This window comes from Coregonus clupeaformis, chromosome 19 (genome assembly GCF_020615455.1).
Source record: "Coregonus clupeaformis isolate EN_2021a chromosome 19, ASM2061545v1, whole genome shotgun sequence".
NCBI classification, from domain to species: domain Eukaryota; kingdom Metazoa; phylum Chordata; class Actinopteri; order Salmoniformes; family Salmonidae; genus Coregonus; species Coregonus clupeaformis.
The window spans coordinates 56,790,111-56,805,987 of NC_059210.1; the positions used below are offsets into that span (position 1 = coordinate 56,790,111).

The 15,877-nt window shown below is 42.1% G+C and overlaps 1 protein-coding gene across 2 annotated transcripts in view; it reads left to right on the forward strand.

Annotated features, from left to right (window-relative positions):
• Positions 1–12,375, forward strand: part of elmo3 (engulfment and cell motility 3) — a 24,455-nt gene extending 12,080 nt beyond the window's left edge. The window contains exons 1-7 of one of the 2 annotated variants that reach the window (XM_041838215.2): positions 2,594–2,921; positions 5,452–5,615; positions 8,833–8,945; positions 9,140–9,244; positions 9,394–9,473; positions 11,374–11,454; positions 11,708–12,375. In XM_041838215.2, the coding sequence (XP_041694149.1) occupies positions 2,916–2,921; positions 5,452–5,615; positions 8,833–8,945; positions 9,140–9,244; positions 9,394–9,473; positions 11,374–11,454; positions 11,708–11,920 (762 nt within the window). In that variant the 5' untranslated portion in view covers positions 2,594–2,915 and the 3' untranslated portion in view covers positions 11,921–12,375. Of the gene's footprint in view, positions 1–2,593; positions 2,922–5,451; positions 5,616–8,832; positions 8,946–9,139; positions 9,245–9,393; positions 9,474–11,373; positions 11,455–11,707 lie in introns of those variants that run through there. The other variant, XM_041838214.1, reaches the window with a different exon arrangement.
• The last annotated feature ends 3,502 nt before the right edge of the window (positions 12,376–15,877 follow it).

The window sequence follows — 15,877 nt, forward strand, 5'->3', positions numbered from 1 at the left end:
ATTCAGGAACACTCAACAACAACAAAACAACCACACAACAGGGCCATGTTTAACAAAGGAATCGTTCCATGTCATTTCAGCAAGCCATGACACCCACCATCTCGGATTGTTCTGAAATTGTTTCTGTAGTTAGAAACAGGTAAGATTGTCATTCCTGAAACATTATTTTGTTGAAATTAAATTTTAAATCTGAGAAATTAAGCTAATTGATTGCACCCAAATGGGCCATTTTAATTTATAGGATTCAGATAATATTCAATAAATATAGTACCCAACATACGATTTGGACCAAACCTTTTCCTACCAATGAGTAGGACACGAGGAATCCCAAAAAATTGTCAAAAGCCACCCACGGACCCCCCACACCCCATGCCAATCCCACCCCAACAACCAGTATACAGTATCAGTTCTTTATGTTTGACAAGTAGTATGAAGCTGTGGCTTGGAGTATTGCTTCTACATACTATGTAATGTATTCCCTGTGAATCTGGTGATGTTTTTTTCCCCCTGTTCAGAGAAATTCATTATATGAAGTCCCTTGCATTATTTACCATAAAGTAGTGTGGAAGTACCAGGGTTTGACCACTAGATGCTGTTCCTGCTATACCGCCACACTCTTTTATCCGTTTTGCTTGACTTTTTAGTTTATTAAATAGATCACAACATTTCCTTTGCAACTTTGGGTAGAAAACCAATATATTTGGCTCATGATGAAAATAAATTGTCTGGTCAACCTCACAATTGAAGCCAGTACTCCATGAAAGTAAATCAGTTTGGCCTTCTTTTATGCTTAATCTTTGGCCAGGAAATGTCTCCTTTGTGTGTGGTTTATTCCCCTCAAAAAAAGTCTGGATTAGTTACTTTTAGACCATTCCTGGTGAACAAGCAAACCATTAGGCTACAGCAGTTCAAATGGTTTCAATGTTATGGTCTCTAATGGTCTTCAATGGTAAAAGTCCCAAACACACACTGTATAGGGTTTCGCAATTGTAATGGTATTGGGTTGCGTTGGGTTTAATGGTAAATATCACTAGTCACAATACACATAGAGCCATTTACAGATAATTTTATTGCAAAAATAAGACTGCCATTCAATTAATTATTTTATTAGGGATGTCACAACATTTTAGTCCCTAGCCCATTTCTCCATCAACTTTTTGGGCTTGTAGGAAAAGTCTTCATATGAGAATTGCATAGGGATAGCCCTATTAGAGAGCGGCCACTTGTTGGACTATACAAGGAGAGTTGGGTTGAAGCATTAGGTTGCTAAGAGATGGACAAACTTTCATGGAGGACTAGCTTGAATTGTGAGGATGACCACACAATTTATTTTCATAATGAGCCAAATCTATTGGTTTTCTACCCAAAGTATAGCAGGAACAGCGGCACCTAGTGGTCAAAACCTGATACTTTCACACTACTTTATGGTAAATAGTGCAAGCGACTTCAATGACAAATTTCTCTGAACAGTTGAAAAAAACCCATCACCAGATTCACAGGGAATACATTACATACTATGGAGAAGCAATACTCCAAGCCACAGCTACATACTACTTGTCAAACATAGAGAACTGATACTGTATACTGGTTGTTGGGGTGGGATTGGCATGGGGTGTGGGTGGTGTTTGACTATTTTAGTGGGATTCCTCATGTCTTACTCATTCATACGAAGAAGTTTGGTCCAAATTGGATGTTGGGAACTATATTTTGGTCATAAGCCCCTAACCTTGTGTCATTCTGTTGCGCGGCTTGTGCCCACTACTCCCTCCCACAGTCCCGTGGTGCAGGGACAATGGGGCATTAGAAGCACAAAGAGAATCCCGCTCCATAGCAGAATCAGAGCCAGGGAGAAAGGCCCCACACAATCGCTTGGTTCCATCAGCAGTAATTACACAAGAGAAAAACCTCTGGACGCTGACAATGGAGAGATGGACAGTGGTCAGCCATGTTAGAAAGAGAGACAGAGAGAGGGGGGACGGGGGATGCAAAGCAAAGGCATCTCCCTATGTTGCCTGTGTTACGCTTCTCTCCTCTTTAGATTAGTTCACCCTTTAGTCAGATACTTGTTAGGTCTGATGAGAAATGTTAAGGGAATTAATGCAGACTACTGGGCTGAGCGAATGTGTTGTTTACTGCTTGAAGAGTGACTGGTATCTGTCCCGTCCATGCCTGTCTCACAGGAGCAAATTCAACACCTCAGTTAGACTGTCAACAAGCCATACTGAGAGTCTATATTTGGCTTTTACTACCATGTCCCTCAGACTCTCCTCTCCTCCTCCTCCTCTACCGCTCTGTTGCAGTCTCTCTGTTTGTATCTTCTCATTCAATCACAAACCCTGTCTCTCCATCTCTTTCTCTCTCTCCCACTTCCCTCCAATAAACCCCTAACTGTGCTGTCGATTTCAGCCGTTAATCGCTCCTGGCAACACACTGCTGCCAGCTGGGGGCCTCCAACTAGCGCTGTGTGTATTTGTGTGTGACGACCCCCCCCCCCACACACACATACACACTTTTCCTCCAATAACTGTCATCCTCCACACAACACACACACACACACACACACACACACACACACACACACACACACACTCACACACTGGTGGGTTGTAAGGGAACAGAGACAGCTGCTCCTCACTGTGGCTGAGGTAACAGTCTCCTGTACCAGGGTTCTCTTTCTATTGGCTAAACCAGAGGAGTGACGGCAGGGGAGAGAGGCAGCGGACGGGAGTGTGTGTGAATATGTGTTTACAAAATAACCTTAGCTTTGGACTATGATGCCATAAAGGTGATACTCTCTCTTATTCCCCCCTCGGCTGTCCGCTCCTCCGTTTCTCTCCTCTCATATCTCCCTTTCTCTCTCTCTTGACTGTGGAACTAACATTGTTGGCCTATGGGTTGTACTTGAAGGACACACCATGGAGGTGAGATGCTGTATTTTTGTCCATTTATAATTTGTAGGTGGTCTGTATTATTATTATTATTATTATTATTATTATTATTATTATTATTATTATTATTATTATTATGTCTGTACACAGAATGTGAATAATGTTGTTACACAGGGTGAAGCTTGGGGGCATTTAAGCAAGGTGTCACTAATAGCTTTGTTTTGTTCAAGTATTTATCAGAATATAAAATGACTGTCTGAATTTCAGTTACAGTTTTAGTGCCATTTTCCTTGGATGTGTTGTTGTAAGGATCTTTTTCTGCCTACATGGATTAATAGATATTATATTACATGGCTATTACATATTAGTACGGTTTTGGGCTTTTGTTTAGAATTGTGTGATTACTATACTATAAAGTGTTGTGTAATGTAATGTACTTGCTGTGTTGTAGTATAGCCTTGTCCAGTTCTGTGTTTAACATAGGATATTTGTTTAACAGTCACTGCTGGTAAAGTTATACCGTTTTTAGTAATATGTATTTTGTTATAGGTGTTCCATTCTATTTCCTTTCATTTCTGTTATTGAGGCTTGATTATTTTGGATTTAACATCAGCACGGAGGCATTGGGATGAATTGGTCCAAATAGACTTGCTGCTGATAAATAGAACTATGTGCCTCATGAGTACTGTATGCACAGCAGTTAGATGATGAGTGCCCCATTCTTCTTGCTCCATATATACTGGGCTCTCTATGGATACTCTGTAATTCAGAGCCTGTCATCCTGCATGGGTCATGGTTATTGTGCCCTCCACATATCTGTACACATTATTTCATAAAAGGGCTCCATACTGTGGTGCTGTGGAGCTTTTGAGAGGGCGGGTTACCATGACGCACAGAAAAATGACATTCCCATAGCGACGGCTGCTTGGGGTCAAGAGCAGTGTTGAGAGATATTCCGAGTACGGACACGCTGAGAGGGAACGAAATAAAGATAAAGGGAGAGAGAGAGGAGGGGAGGAAAGAGGGAGAGGGTGGTGATTGAATTAAATTGTGTTGGGTTTGGTGTGTTCTGTAATGAATTTTGAAACTGTGGCCGCAATGGTAGAGAGAAACATAGATTTTCCTCTCTCACATACACACACGCTTACACACACACACACACACACACACACACCAGTGGCGGTCGGTGCCATTTCCGATAATGGAGGATGATAATTTTTTGAATGAGCATGGCCTTATTTCTATTAAAGCATATTGGATGACTGTCATTTATATTCCATTCACCCAGATGAATGTAACATCGATAGGTTTAGGCTACTACATGATACTCAACATTTCCCCGTACCCATCATGATGTTGCTACAACCTAGCCTATGAATGAAAGTTTACAACATAGGTGCACAGGTTGAGAGAACAATTTGAGTAATCAAGGTGACAGACAGTGACACATTCAATACTGCCTTGCACACTCTTGCCTGCATCTAGCTGATCTAGGGCGTAATCATTAGTCCAACAGTGGACTAATAAATTAATAAAAGCAAAAGCTTACCTTGACTTGGAAGAGTTCCAGTGTTGGATAACAATAGCCAGCTAGCAACATAGCATCCCTCTCTGTTTAAGCGGGTGTTTGAGTAGGCTAAACTAGCTAGCTGCATTCGCTAGCTAAGTAAGTGAGAGTGAAAAAATATAGCTAGCTCTCGCTCCCTTCTCTTTCATTTTTGAAGAAATTAATTTGTTAAAAACTGTGCTAGCTAGCTGTAGCTTATGCTTTCAGTACTAGATTCATTATCTGATCCTTTGATTGGGTGGACAACATGTCAGTTCATGCTGCAAGAGCTCTGATAGGATGTAGGACATCCTCCAGAAGCATAATTACTGTGTAAGTCTATGGAAGGGGGTGAGAACCATGAGCCTCCTAGGTTTTGTATTGAAGTCAATGTACCCAGAGGAGGACGGAAACTAGCTGTCCTCCGGCTACACCATGGTGCTATGCTACAGAGTGCTGTTGAGGTTACTGTTGACCTTCACTGCAAAACAGTGTGTTTTAATCAATTATTTGGTGACGTGAATATATTTAGTATAGTTTTAACTAAAAAAATTAAAGTATTTTATTTCTATTTTTATGAAATTCACTGAGGAGGATGGTCCTCCCCTTCCTCCTTTGAGGAGTCTCCGCTGATATCAACACACACACACACAGTCACACACACACCCTCCCGCGTTTCCTCTCTCCTGTGCTTTGTCATGTGGTGTTTGCCTTGTGTAAGCATCACTGTGTCCAGCAGTGAGAAGAGAGGGAACATTCTGCTCTCTCTCAACTCATACCCACATTCACTCAAATAGCTAGCTACTGAAATATATTCAAACATACATAAACTACGATATACAGTACTGCATACTTTCATATAGCTCAGTTGTTCCCAAACTTTGTTGCATTGTGACCCACCTAAGGGCTTTTGAATTGTTGTGTAATCCACCAGAGAAACCATGTCTACTGTCATAACATAGCTGGTATGTTTTCCCCTTTAAATAATCAATGTTGACTGTCTCTGTCCATCTATAGGTAATGCAGGTTGTGCGTGAGCAGATCACCAGGACTCTGTCCAGTAAGCCCACATCTCTGGAGCTATTTAAGAACAAGGTGAATGCACTGAACTACAGTGAGATCCTCAAACTACGACAGACAGAGCGGCTGCACCAAGAGGAGACCCTCGCTCCGCCTGTATTGTGAGTCCTTTAACTGTTTGAGCAGAATAAAAAAAATTTTTCTCTCTCTCTCGCTCTATGACACACACACACACACAACCCCTCGTAAGCATGTACTTCCCCCAAAGGCCCCTAGAGGGCAGAGGTCAGCTCCCGTAGTGTATGTATGTGTGTATACTTACATTTTAAATTTACATTTTAGTCATTTAGCAGACGCTTTTATCCAGAGCGACTTACAGTTAGTGAGTGCATCCATTTTCATACTGGCCCCCCCGTGGGAAACGAACCCACAACCCTGGCGTTGCAAGCGCCATGCTCTACCAACTGAGCTACAGGGGACCTCCAGCGTGTATACCAGTATGCAAGTGTGAATGAATGACAATTCACCACCATTCTTCTCTGGTCCAGAATATTTTCGACCCCTATGAAATACGGGGTGTTGCTATACTCTGCTTCTGCCCTGTTTGTCACCAAACATCTGGGAAATGTCATGTGACCGTCCCAGTCACAGGTCCAGAGTAAAACAAGCCCATTTCTACCCAATTACACATTTCCAGTCAGCCAAGCAGCCCTGATCCTATCTGTTTGTCCTCATCCCATGTGGTCCATATTTATTAATATGTCCTTGCTTTATCAATGCAAGATACTCACTTATCAGTATCAGGTCAAATACAGCTCATTGAATTGAATAGAATAATGTTGAGTGTTATGGGTAGGGGAGAACCGGGAGGAAAGTAACACTTTTAGTTTTCTTCCTAATTACTCAGAGATCGATAGAGCTAGAGAGACCATATTTTATGACAAACAATATGTCCTCTACAATTAGCAACTGTAATTTAATTTCTAGGGTAAATTAGTTGAAATGAAATAGACCGAGAACAGAACTACCGCAATGTTACTTTAGTACCTGCCGGCGGGGCGGGAGTAACACAGCCTTGGGACGGAAGAGTTGGTGACAATATCTGTCTTATCGCCATGTTTCTGGTTTGTAATGCTTGTTACATTCAACAAATGGACTATCAGCCATAATTTCATGTTTGTGTCGATTTGAATAATTAATTAACCATGCGTCAACATCGCAATGTTGCGCAACTACAATATTTTGCCTTACAATACTAAAATGGATCACATAATAGCTGTATTAACCATCTCACTTTAATGGGAATGTAGTATGATATGTTTCTCATCATTTTCATTGACCATTCATGCTTAGCCCTACCAATCAGGTACGCTCCAGCTGTCCTTGTCATGCACTCTCCTCATGTCTTGATAGAATAAACATTTTAATTTTCTTCACAAACGGCAAACTCATCAGGCTTTTCACATTTCCATCGCTTGACACAAGGTAATTAACCCCCAGAATCAGAAAGATATATATTTTTAACCACTAACCTGACGATAAGAAGCTGATCCATTAAGGCCTAATTCTAATGATGTCATATATAATTTTCAAACATCCAGTCACTTGTTGATATTTTGCTAACATTATGAAAGCAATATGAACTAGAGGAGACAATGGCCTGTGCTTAAACTTTTATTATTTTATTTTATTCCAGTAAACATTGTGTTAATTTCGTCCCACACGTCTCTCCTGTAAGTTCTCCCATGCTAACACCCAAGACTAGCTAGCATGATTCTTGAAACCTATGCTGTCATTTAGTCACTAGATGGGTTAAGACAATTACATACAGTACCAGTCAAAAGTTTGGACACACCTACTCATTCAAGGGTTTTTCTTTATTTGTACTATTTTCTACATTGTAGAATAATAGTGAAGACATCAAAACTATGAAATAACACATATGGAATCATGTAGTAAACAAGAAAGTGTTAAACAAATCAAAATAAATGTTATATTTTAAGATTCTTCAAAGTAGCCACCCTTTGCCTTGATGACAGCTTTGCACACTCTTGGCATTCTCTCAACCAGCTTCACCTGGAATGCTTTTCCAACAGTCTTGAAGGAGTTCCCACATATGCTGAGCACTTATTGGCTGCTTTTCCTTCACTCTGCGGTCCAACTCATCCCAAACCATCTTAATTGGGTTGAGGTCGGGTGATTGTGGAGGCCAGGTCATCTGATGCAGCACTCCATCACTCTCCTTCTTGGTAAAATAGCCCTTACACAGCCTGGAGGTGTGTTGTGTCATTGTCCTGTTGAAAAACAAATGATAGTCCCACTAAACGCAAACCAGATGGGATGGTGTATCGCTGCAGAATGCTGTGGTAGCCATGCTGGTTAAGTGTGCCTTGAATTCTAAATAAATCACCAACAGTGTCACCAGCAAAGCACCCCCACACCATCACACCTCCTCCTCCATGCTTCACGGTGGGAACCACACATGCGAAGATCATCCGTTCACCTACTCTGCGTCTCACAAAGACACGGCGGTTGGAACCATAAATCTCAAATTTGGACTCATCAGACCAAAGGACAGGTTTCCACCGGTCTAATGTCCATTGCTCGTGTTTCTTGGCCCAATCAAGTGTCTTCTTCTTATTGGTTTTTGTGACTGCACTTGAAGAAACGTTCAAAGTTCTTGAAATTTTCCGTATTGACTGACCTTCATGTCTTAAAGTAATGATGGACTGTTGTTTCTCTTTGCTTATTTGAGCTGTTCTTGCCATAATATGGACTTGGTCTTTTACCAAATAGGGCTATCTTCTGTATACCACCCCTACCTTGTCACAACACAACTGATTGGCTCAAACGCATTAAGAAGGAAAAAATTCCACAAATTAACTTTTAACAAGGCACACCTGTTAATTGAAATGAATTCCAGGTGACTACCACATGAAGCGGAGTGTGCAAAGCTGTCATCAAGGCAAAGGGTGGCTACTTTGAAGAATCTCAAATATAAAATATATTTTGATTTGTTTAACACTTTTTTGGTTACTACATGATTCCATATGTGTTATTTCATAGTTTTGATGTCTTCACTATTATTCTACAATGTAGGAAATAGTAAAAATTAAGAAAAACCCTTGAATGAGTAGGTGTGTCCAAACTTTTGACTGGTACTGTATGTTTGGAACCTCAAAACGAAACATGGTCGGACGTGGCTGTTTTTTTGCTGGGAGCTCGTCTTCCGCATTAGGAACATGCTGACTTCACTACGTCATTCTAGCTTCTGTCTTATCTGAGAAAATGAGCACGTTACTTTATACCCATAGTACTTTAGTCCTGGCTCTCCCCTACTTGCAGTGTGTGACTCTTTCTCTGTATGCACCCCTGCAGAGAGCTGAAGGAGCGTCTGAAGCCTGAGCTGTTGGAGCTGATTCGCCAGCAGAGACTGAACCGCCTGTGTCAGGGAACACTCTTCCGCAAGATCAGCAGCCGACGCAGACAGGGTGAGACCCCTCACATCTCTGTGAGAGGGGTGGACAGGCATTTCCATTAGAAAGAGATAGAGAAGTAAAGGGGAAGCTACCAGGAGAGCCCAACCCCCAGTGAAAAGTAGGGAGACGAAGGAAGGATGGTAGATGAAGAGACAGTTGGCCTTTCTTAAACCATGCTGATTATTTATTATTATTGGTCATTTCAGATAAGTTGTGGTACTGTCGTTTGTCACCCAATCACAAAGTCCTGCACTTTGGCGATGTGGAGGAGGACACAGAAACACCCCCCATCGAGAGTCTCCAGGAGAAGAGTGAGTTATTAACAACAGCAACACTATGAGTGACTCTGTAACCTTCCACTGTAGCCTTGACACTGCTTTGACATCAGCCTCTGTCATTGGCTCTGTGTTCAAAGCTGAGGTGTGCCGCTAAACATGCTCTTCCTATTTTCCTCTCTCAGTTCCTGTTGCAGATATCAAAGCACTGCTGACAGGGAAAGACTGCCCTCACATGAAGGAGAATAAGGGCAAACAGACCAAGGTTTGTACGATAAGATATACAGAATGGAAATGTGTCAACTGCTTTTATCCAACTCCCTATATACAGTGGGGAGAAGAAGTATTGATACACTGCCGATTTCGCAGGTTTTCCTACTTACAAAGCATGTAGAGGTCTGTAATTTTTATCATAGGTACACTTCAACTGTGAGAGACGGAATCTAAAACAAAAATCCAGAAAATCACATTGTATGATTATTAAGTAATTAATTTGCATTTTATTGCATGACATAAGTATTTGATACATCAGAAAAGCAGAACTTAATATTTGGTACAGAAACCTTTGTTTGCAATTACAGAGATCATACGTTTCCTGTAGGTCTTGACCAGGTTTGCACACACTGCAGCAGGAATTTTGGCCCACTCCTCCATACAGACCTTCTCCAGATCCTTCAGGTTTCGGGGCTGTCGCTGGGAAATACGGACTTTCAGCTCCCTCCAAAGATTTTCTATTGGGTTCAGGTCTGGAGACTGGCTAGGCCACTCCAGGACCTTGAGATGCTTCTTACGGAGCCACTCCTTAGTTGCCCTGGCTGTGTGTTTCGGGTCGTTGTCATGCTGGAAGACCCAGCCACGACCCATCTTCAATGCTCTTACTGAGGGAAGGAGGTTGTTGGCCAAGATCTCGCGATACGTGGCCCCATCCATCCTCCCCTCAATACGGTGCAGTCGTCCTGTCCCCTTTGCATCCCCAAAGAATGATGTTTCCACCTCCATGCTTCACGGTTGGGATGGTGTTCTTGGGGTTGTACTCATCCTTCTTCTTCCTCCAAACACGGCGAGTGGAGTTTAGACCAAAAAGCTCTATTTTTGTCTCATCAGACCACATTACCTTCTCCCATTCCTCCTCTGGATCATCCAGATGGTCATTGGCAAACTTCAGACGGGCCTGGACATGCGCTGGCTTGAGCAGGGGGACCTTGCGTGCGCTGCAGGATTTTAATCCATGACGGCGTAGTGTGTTACTAATGTTTTTTTTTTTTTGACTGTGGTCCCAGCTCTCTTTGAGACTGTGGTCCTGCCATGTAGTTCTGGGCTGATCCCTCAGCTTCCTCATGATCATTGATGCCCCACGAGGTGAGATCTTGCATGGAGCCCCAGACCGAGGGGGATTGACCGTCATCTTGAACTTCTTCCATTTTCTAATAATTGCGCCAACAGTTGTTGCCTTCTCACCAAGCTGCTTGCCTATTGTCCTGTAGCCCATCCCAGCCTTGTGCAGGTCTACAATTGTATCCCTGATGTCCTTACACAGCTCTCTGGTCTTGGCCATTGTGGAGAGGTTGGAGTCTGTTTGATTGAGTGTGTGGACAGGTGTCTTTTATACAGGTAACGAGTTCAAACAGGTGCAGTTAATACAGGTAATGAGTGGAGAACAGGAGGGCTTCTTAAAGAAAAACTAACAGGTCTGTGAGAGCCGGAATTCTTACTGGTTGGTAGGTGATCAAATACTTATGTCATGCAATAAAATGTAAATTAATTACTTAAAAATCATACAATGTGATTTTCTGGATTTTACAGACCTCTACATGCTTTGTAAGTAGGAAAACCTGCAAAATCGCCAGTGTATCAAATACTTGTTCTCCCCACACACACATGGTTGGAGAGGCTGGAGCAGAGGACAGCGCAGCGCCCAATGAGCAGTTTAGGGGGTTAAGTTCCTTGCTCAAGTGAACATCAGCAGAAGGTGGCACCTGAGATATTGATGCCAGCAACCCTCAGGTTGCCGGCTCACTGCCTGCCAGATCCCCCCATCAGCATTGGCTACCGCTGCCCCTACTGACAACATCCCTTGAACATTCCTTTGGCCCTACGGCTAACTTCTTCTTTCACACTATGTACCTGGCCCTCCATAAACTATGGTGTGCTGTGTCTTCCTGCAGGAAGTGTTGGACCTGGCTTTCAGCATCACTTATGACATGGAGGAGTACAGCCTCAACTTTATCGCCTCATCCAGAACAGACGTGAGTAGTGACGTAATGACACAGGAGCTACTGTCTGTACTGTCCACATAGATCGTTCTCTCACTCTCTTTTCCAGAGTTAAATCACACATCTCTCTCTCTCTCTCTTTTTATCTTTCTGTCTCTCTCTTCCCTCTCTCAATTTAATAACTTAATTGGTGTGGAGAGTTAAAGCATGTACATTGCCAAAGTAAACATACAGTATAACAAAGATGGTCAAATAACAAGATGATCTCTCTGTCTCCCTTCTTCAGTTCTGCCTGTGGACAGACGGACTGAGCGTGCTCCTGGGGCGGGACATGAGCAGTGAGTGCATGAGGAGCGAGCTGGATATCCTGCTCTCCATGGAGATCAAGCTCCGCCTCCTGGACCTGGAGAACGTGCCCATCCCAGACAGCGCCCCCCCGGTGCCCAAACCCCCCAGCAACTTCAACTTCTGCTACGACTTAAGCCAGGCTGAGCAGTAGGCCTGGAGAGAGGTCAAGGCATGGCAGAGGAGGAGACCTGGGGCATTTTCAGGAGGATGTAACGTTACAGAATGTTCAGATAGAAATGCGTGAAGTAGAACAGACATGATCATCTGTCTGATGGAATAGGGAAGCATGTCAGCTCTATTCATTCTATTTCTATCTGCCACGTTCAGAATGTTTCATGTCACTGAATGTACCCCAATAACGACCAAGCATGTGGACATAGCTGGATACACAGGAGGAACAGTGGCAACATGGAGGTCTGGATGGACATAAAGATGATCTAAAGCAGAGGTGTCTTCTTATATGGGCAGAGTAATGCGGAAGACGAGAGGCTGAAGTCGATTCCTTGGGTACTATTAGAGTGGTCAACTTTTGGGGTGTGGTCTGGGTACACAAGTGTATTGTACCTGTAGAAATGAAAAACAGAAAGGAAAATGCCACACACTGCTGCTCATGCTCCCAGGTGATATTTATTTATAACAACGTTTTGACCCTTAGGTCTTTATCAGGCATCCATATCCCAGGTGGGGGTGAAAGGTCCTATATATAGGGGCAGTACTCAGTGACATCACTTCCTGAAACGGGAGGTAAAAAATATATAACATAGGGTCACAATATTAACATTCAATGTATCAAAATATATGATCATACACAAGGAATGTGATCAATATTTACAGTAATATATATATACACATACAATATTCAATTAGGATTTTAAAAAATACAATAATTCGGACAAACGGTTTTCAAGAAATGACCCACAAAATGAGAACTGGCTTCTGAAGGGAGTTATGTTTTCTATAGCTTGATACTTTAGCATTACTTATCTTCAGTGTTTCTCCCATTCTTACTTTGGTCTTCACCTCCATGGCTCCAGTCCTTCACGGTCCTCTGTGTATTGTGTTTGGGCAGAGAGTTCATGTTTAATTTTAGTCATATCTGTGTTTCTAAGTTTTTCTAGTTTTTCAACTTTTTGGGGGTGTTTTCCATAAACTGATACCTTTGTGAGACAGGAGGCATGACAGCTCTTCTGAACGTACTCAACCAAAGGATTGAAACAGAACAGGGCCATACATCTTTTTTTGTATATACAGTTGAAGTCGGAAGTTTACATACACATAGGTTGGAATCATTCAAACTCATTTTTCAACCACTCCACACATTTCTTGGTAACAAACTATAGTTTTGGCAAGTGGGTTAGGACATCTACTTTGTGCATGAAACAAGTAATTTTTCCAACAATTGTTTACAGACAGATTTTTTAACTTATAATTCACTGTATCACAATTCCAGTGGGTCAGAAGTTTACATACACTAAGTTGACTGTGCCTTTAAACAGCTTGGAAAATTCCAGAAAATGATGTCATGGCTTTAGAAGCTTCTGATAGGCTAATTGACATAATTTGAGTCAATTGGAGGTGTACCTGTGGATGTATTTCAAGGCCTACCTTCAAACTCAGTGCCTCTTTGCTTGACATCATGGGAAAATCAAAAGAAATCAGCCAAGACCTCAGAAAAAAATGGTAGACCTCCACAAGTCTGGTTCATCCTTGGGAGAAATTTCCAAACGCCTGAAGGTACCACGTTCATCTGTACAAACAATAGTATGCAAGTATAAACACCATGGGACCACGCAGCCATCATACCGCTTAGGAAGGAGACGCGTTCTGTCTCCTAGAGATGAACGTACTTTGGTGCGAAAAGTGCAAATCAATCCCAGAACAACAGCAAAGGACCTTGTGAAGATGCTGGAGGAAACAGGTACAAAAGTATCTATATCCACAGTAAAATGAGTCCTATATCGACATAACCTGAAAGGCCGCTCAGCAAGGAAGAAGCCACTGCTCCAAAACCACCATAAAAAAAGGCAGACTACGGTTTGCAACTGCACATGGGGACAAAGATCGTACTTTTTGGAGAAATGTCCTCTGGTCTGATGAAAACAAAATAGAACTGTTTGGCCATAATGACCATCGTTATGTTTGGAGGAAAAGGGGGGTGGCTTGCAAGCCGAAGAACACCATCCCAACCATGAAGCACGGGGGTGGCAGCATCATGCTGTGGGGGTGCTTTCCTGCAGGAGGGACTGGTGCACTTCACAAAATAGATGGCATCATGAGGAAGGAAAATTATGTGTATATATTGAAGCAACATCTCAAGACATCAGTCAGGAAGTTAAAGCTTGGTCGCAAATGGGTCTTCCAAATGGACATTGACCCCAAGCATACTTCCAAAGTTGTGGCAAAATGGCTTAAGGACAACAAAGTCAAGGTATTGGAGTGGCCATCACAAAGCCCCGACTCAATCCTATAGAAAATGTGTGGGCAGAACTGAAAAGGCGTGTGCGAGCAAGGAGGCCTACAAACCTGATTCAGTTACACCAGTTCTGTCAGGAGGAATGGGCCAAAATTCACCCAACTTATTGTGGGAAGCTTGTGGAAGGCTACCCGAAACGTTTGACCCAAGTTAAACAATTTAAAGGCAATGCTACCAAATACTAATTGAGTGTATGTAAACTTCTGACCGACTGGGAATGTGATGAAAGAAATAAAAGCTGAAATAAATCATTCTCTCTACTATTATTCTGACATTTCACATTCTTAAAATAAAGCAGTGATCCTAACTGACCTAAGACAGGGAATTTTTACTAGGATTAAATGTCAGGAATTGTGAAAAACTGAGTTTAAATGTATTTGGCTAAGGTGTATGTAAACTTCCGACTTCAACTGTATATGGCTCTGAGACAGAATCACTTGTTTTGACATTGACATTTTACATTTTTACATTTGAGTAATTTAGCAGACGCTCTTATCCAGAGTGACTTACAGGAGCAATTACAGTTAAGTGCCTTGCTCAAGGGCACATCGACCCTTGAGCACCTAGTCGACATGGTACTTAACAACTTGACCTGCTACTCAAACAGAATCCTATCTAGCAGATTGTAACGGGCTAAAGTGATGCTTTATTAGCCGTTACAGGATAGGTACAGTTTGGCATAGCACATAGAATTTTCCACCAACCTTAAAGGGATTCTCTGGTACTTTTGTATACTTTTTAGCCAGTAGTTCTGAAAGTAGCACCAACGAGCCAAAAGTGGTCCCCGAAAATTGCATTATACATCACATATGTGCAGATCTGTGCACCACGTCATTGCTCTCTCTCTCGCTCTGCATGATTCTTGCTAGCTGTCACTCAAATGGTGAGGGGCTCAATCTCATTGGCTGGAACTCGAATTGCTAGGGGGCTGTCCCACGTAGGGGGAAATGTAGGGAAAATGGCGCAGAGAGTAGCGCCAAGTTAAGGTTGGTCGAAAATTCTCTGTGCTATGCCAAACAATACTATTCTGTAACGGCTAATGGAGCATCACATTAGCCCATTACAATCTGCTAGCTAACAGAATCCTAAAGTGGTACTTTAATCATTTGAAGACAAAAACAAGAAAATTGAGATAACAGAGATACTCATGCTCCAAACCTGGTAGAATCCCTATTTATAATATATGAAATATCCTTCATATGTATGTGCAGATAGCATTTTAATTAGTTCCATTTGCTCATGAGCCCTTTGATGAGAATACCTCAGAGATGCTCACATGGGCTGGTTTTGATGATGATCATGATTGATCTTCTGTACGTTTTATTTAAGGTTGCCATTAGGTTTGATGGCAAACATTCAAACTGTTCTGTCTTAGGCAATGGGCTTTTGTGCTTTTATTGGTGTCGAGAGCTTGATCAATGGTACAACCACCTTCCATATGCTTTTTTATTGTAGGTACTATTCAAGCTACAGATAATGTAGCTAAGGTACAGATAAGTGTTTTGTATCACTGACAAATGATTTAGCTTCAAGCACCATATATTTATCTCTGCTATTAATTAATTTTGCCTGGTAACCTTTATTGCTCTGGAGCTGAGGGCAAAGATCTTAAAGGTCCATTATGAATTTAAGTCC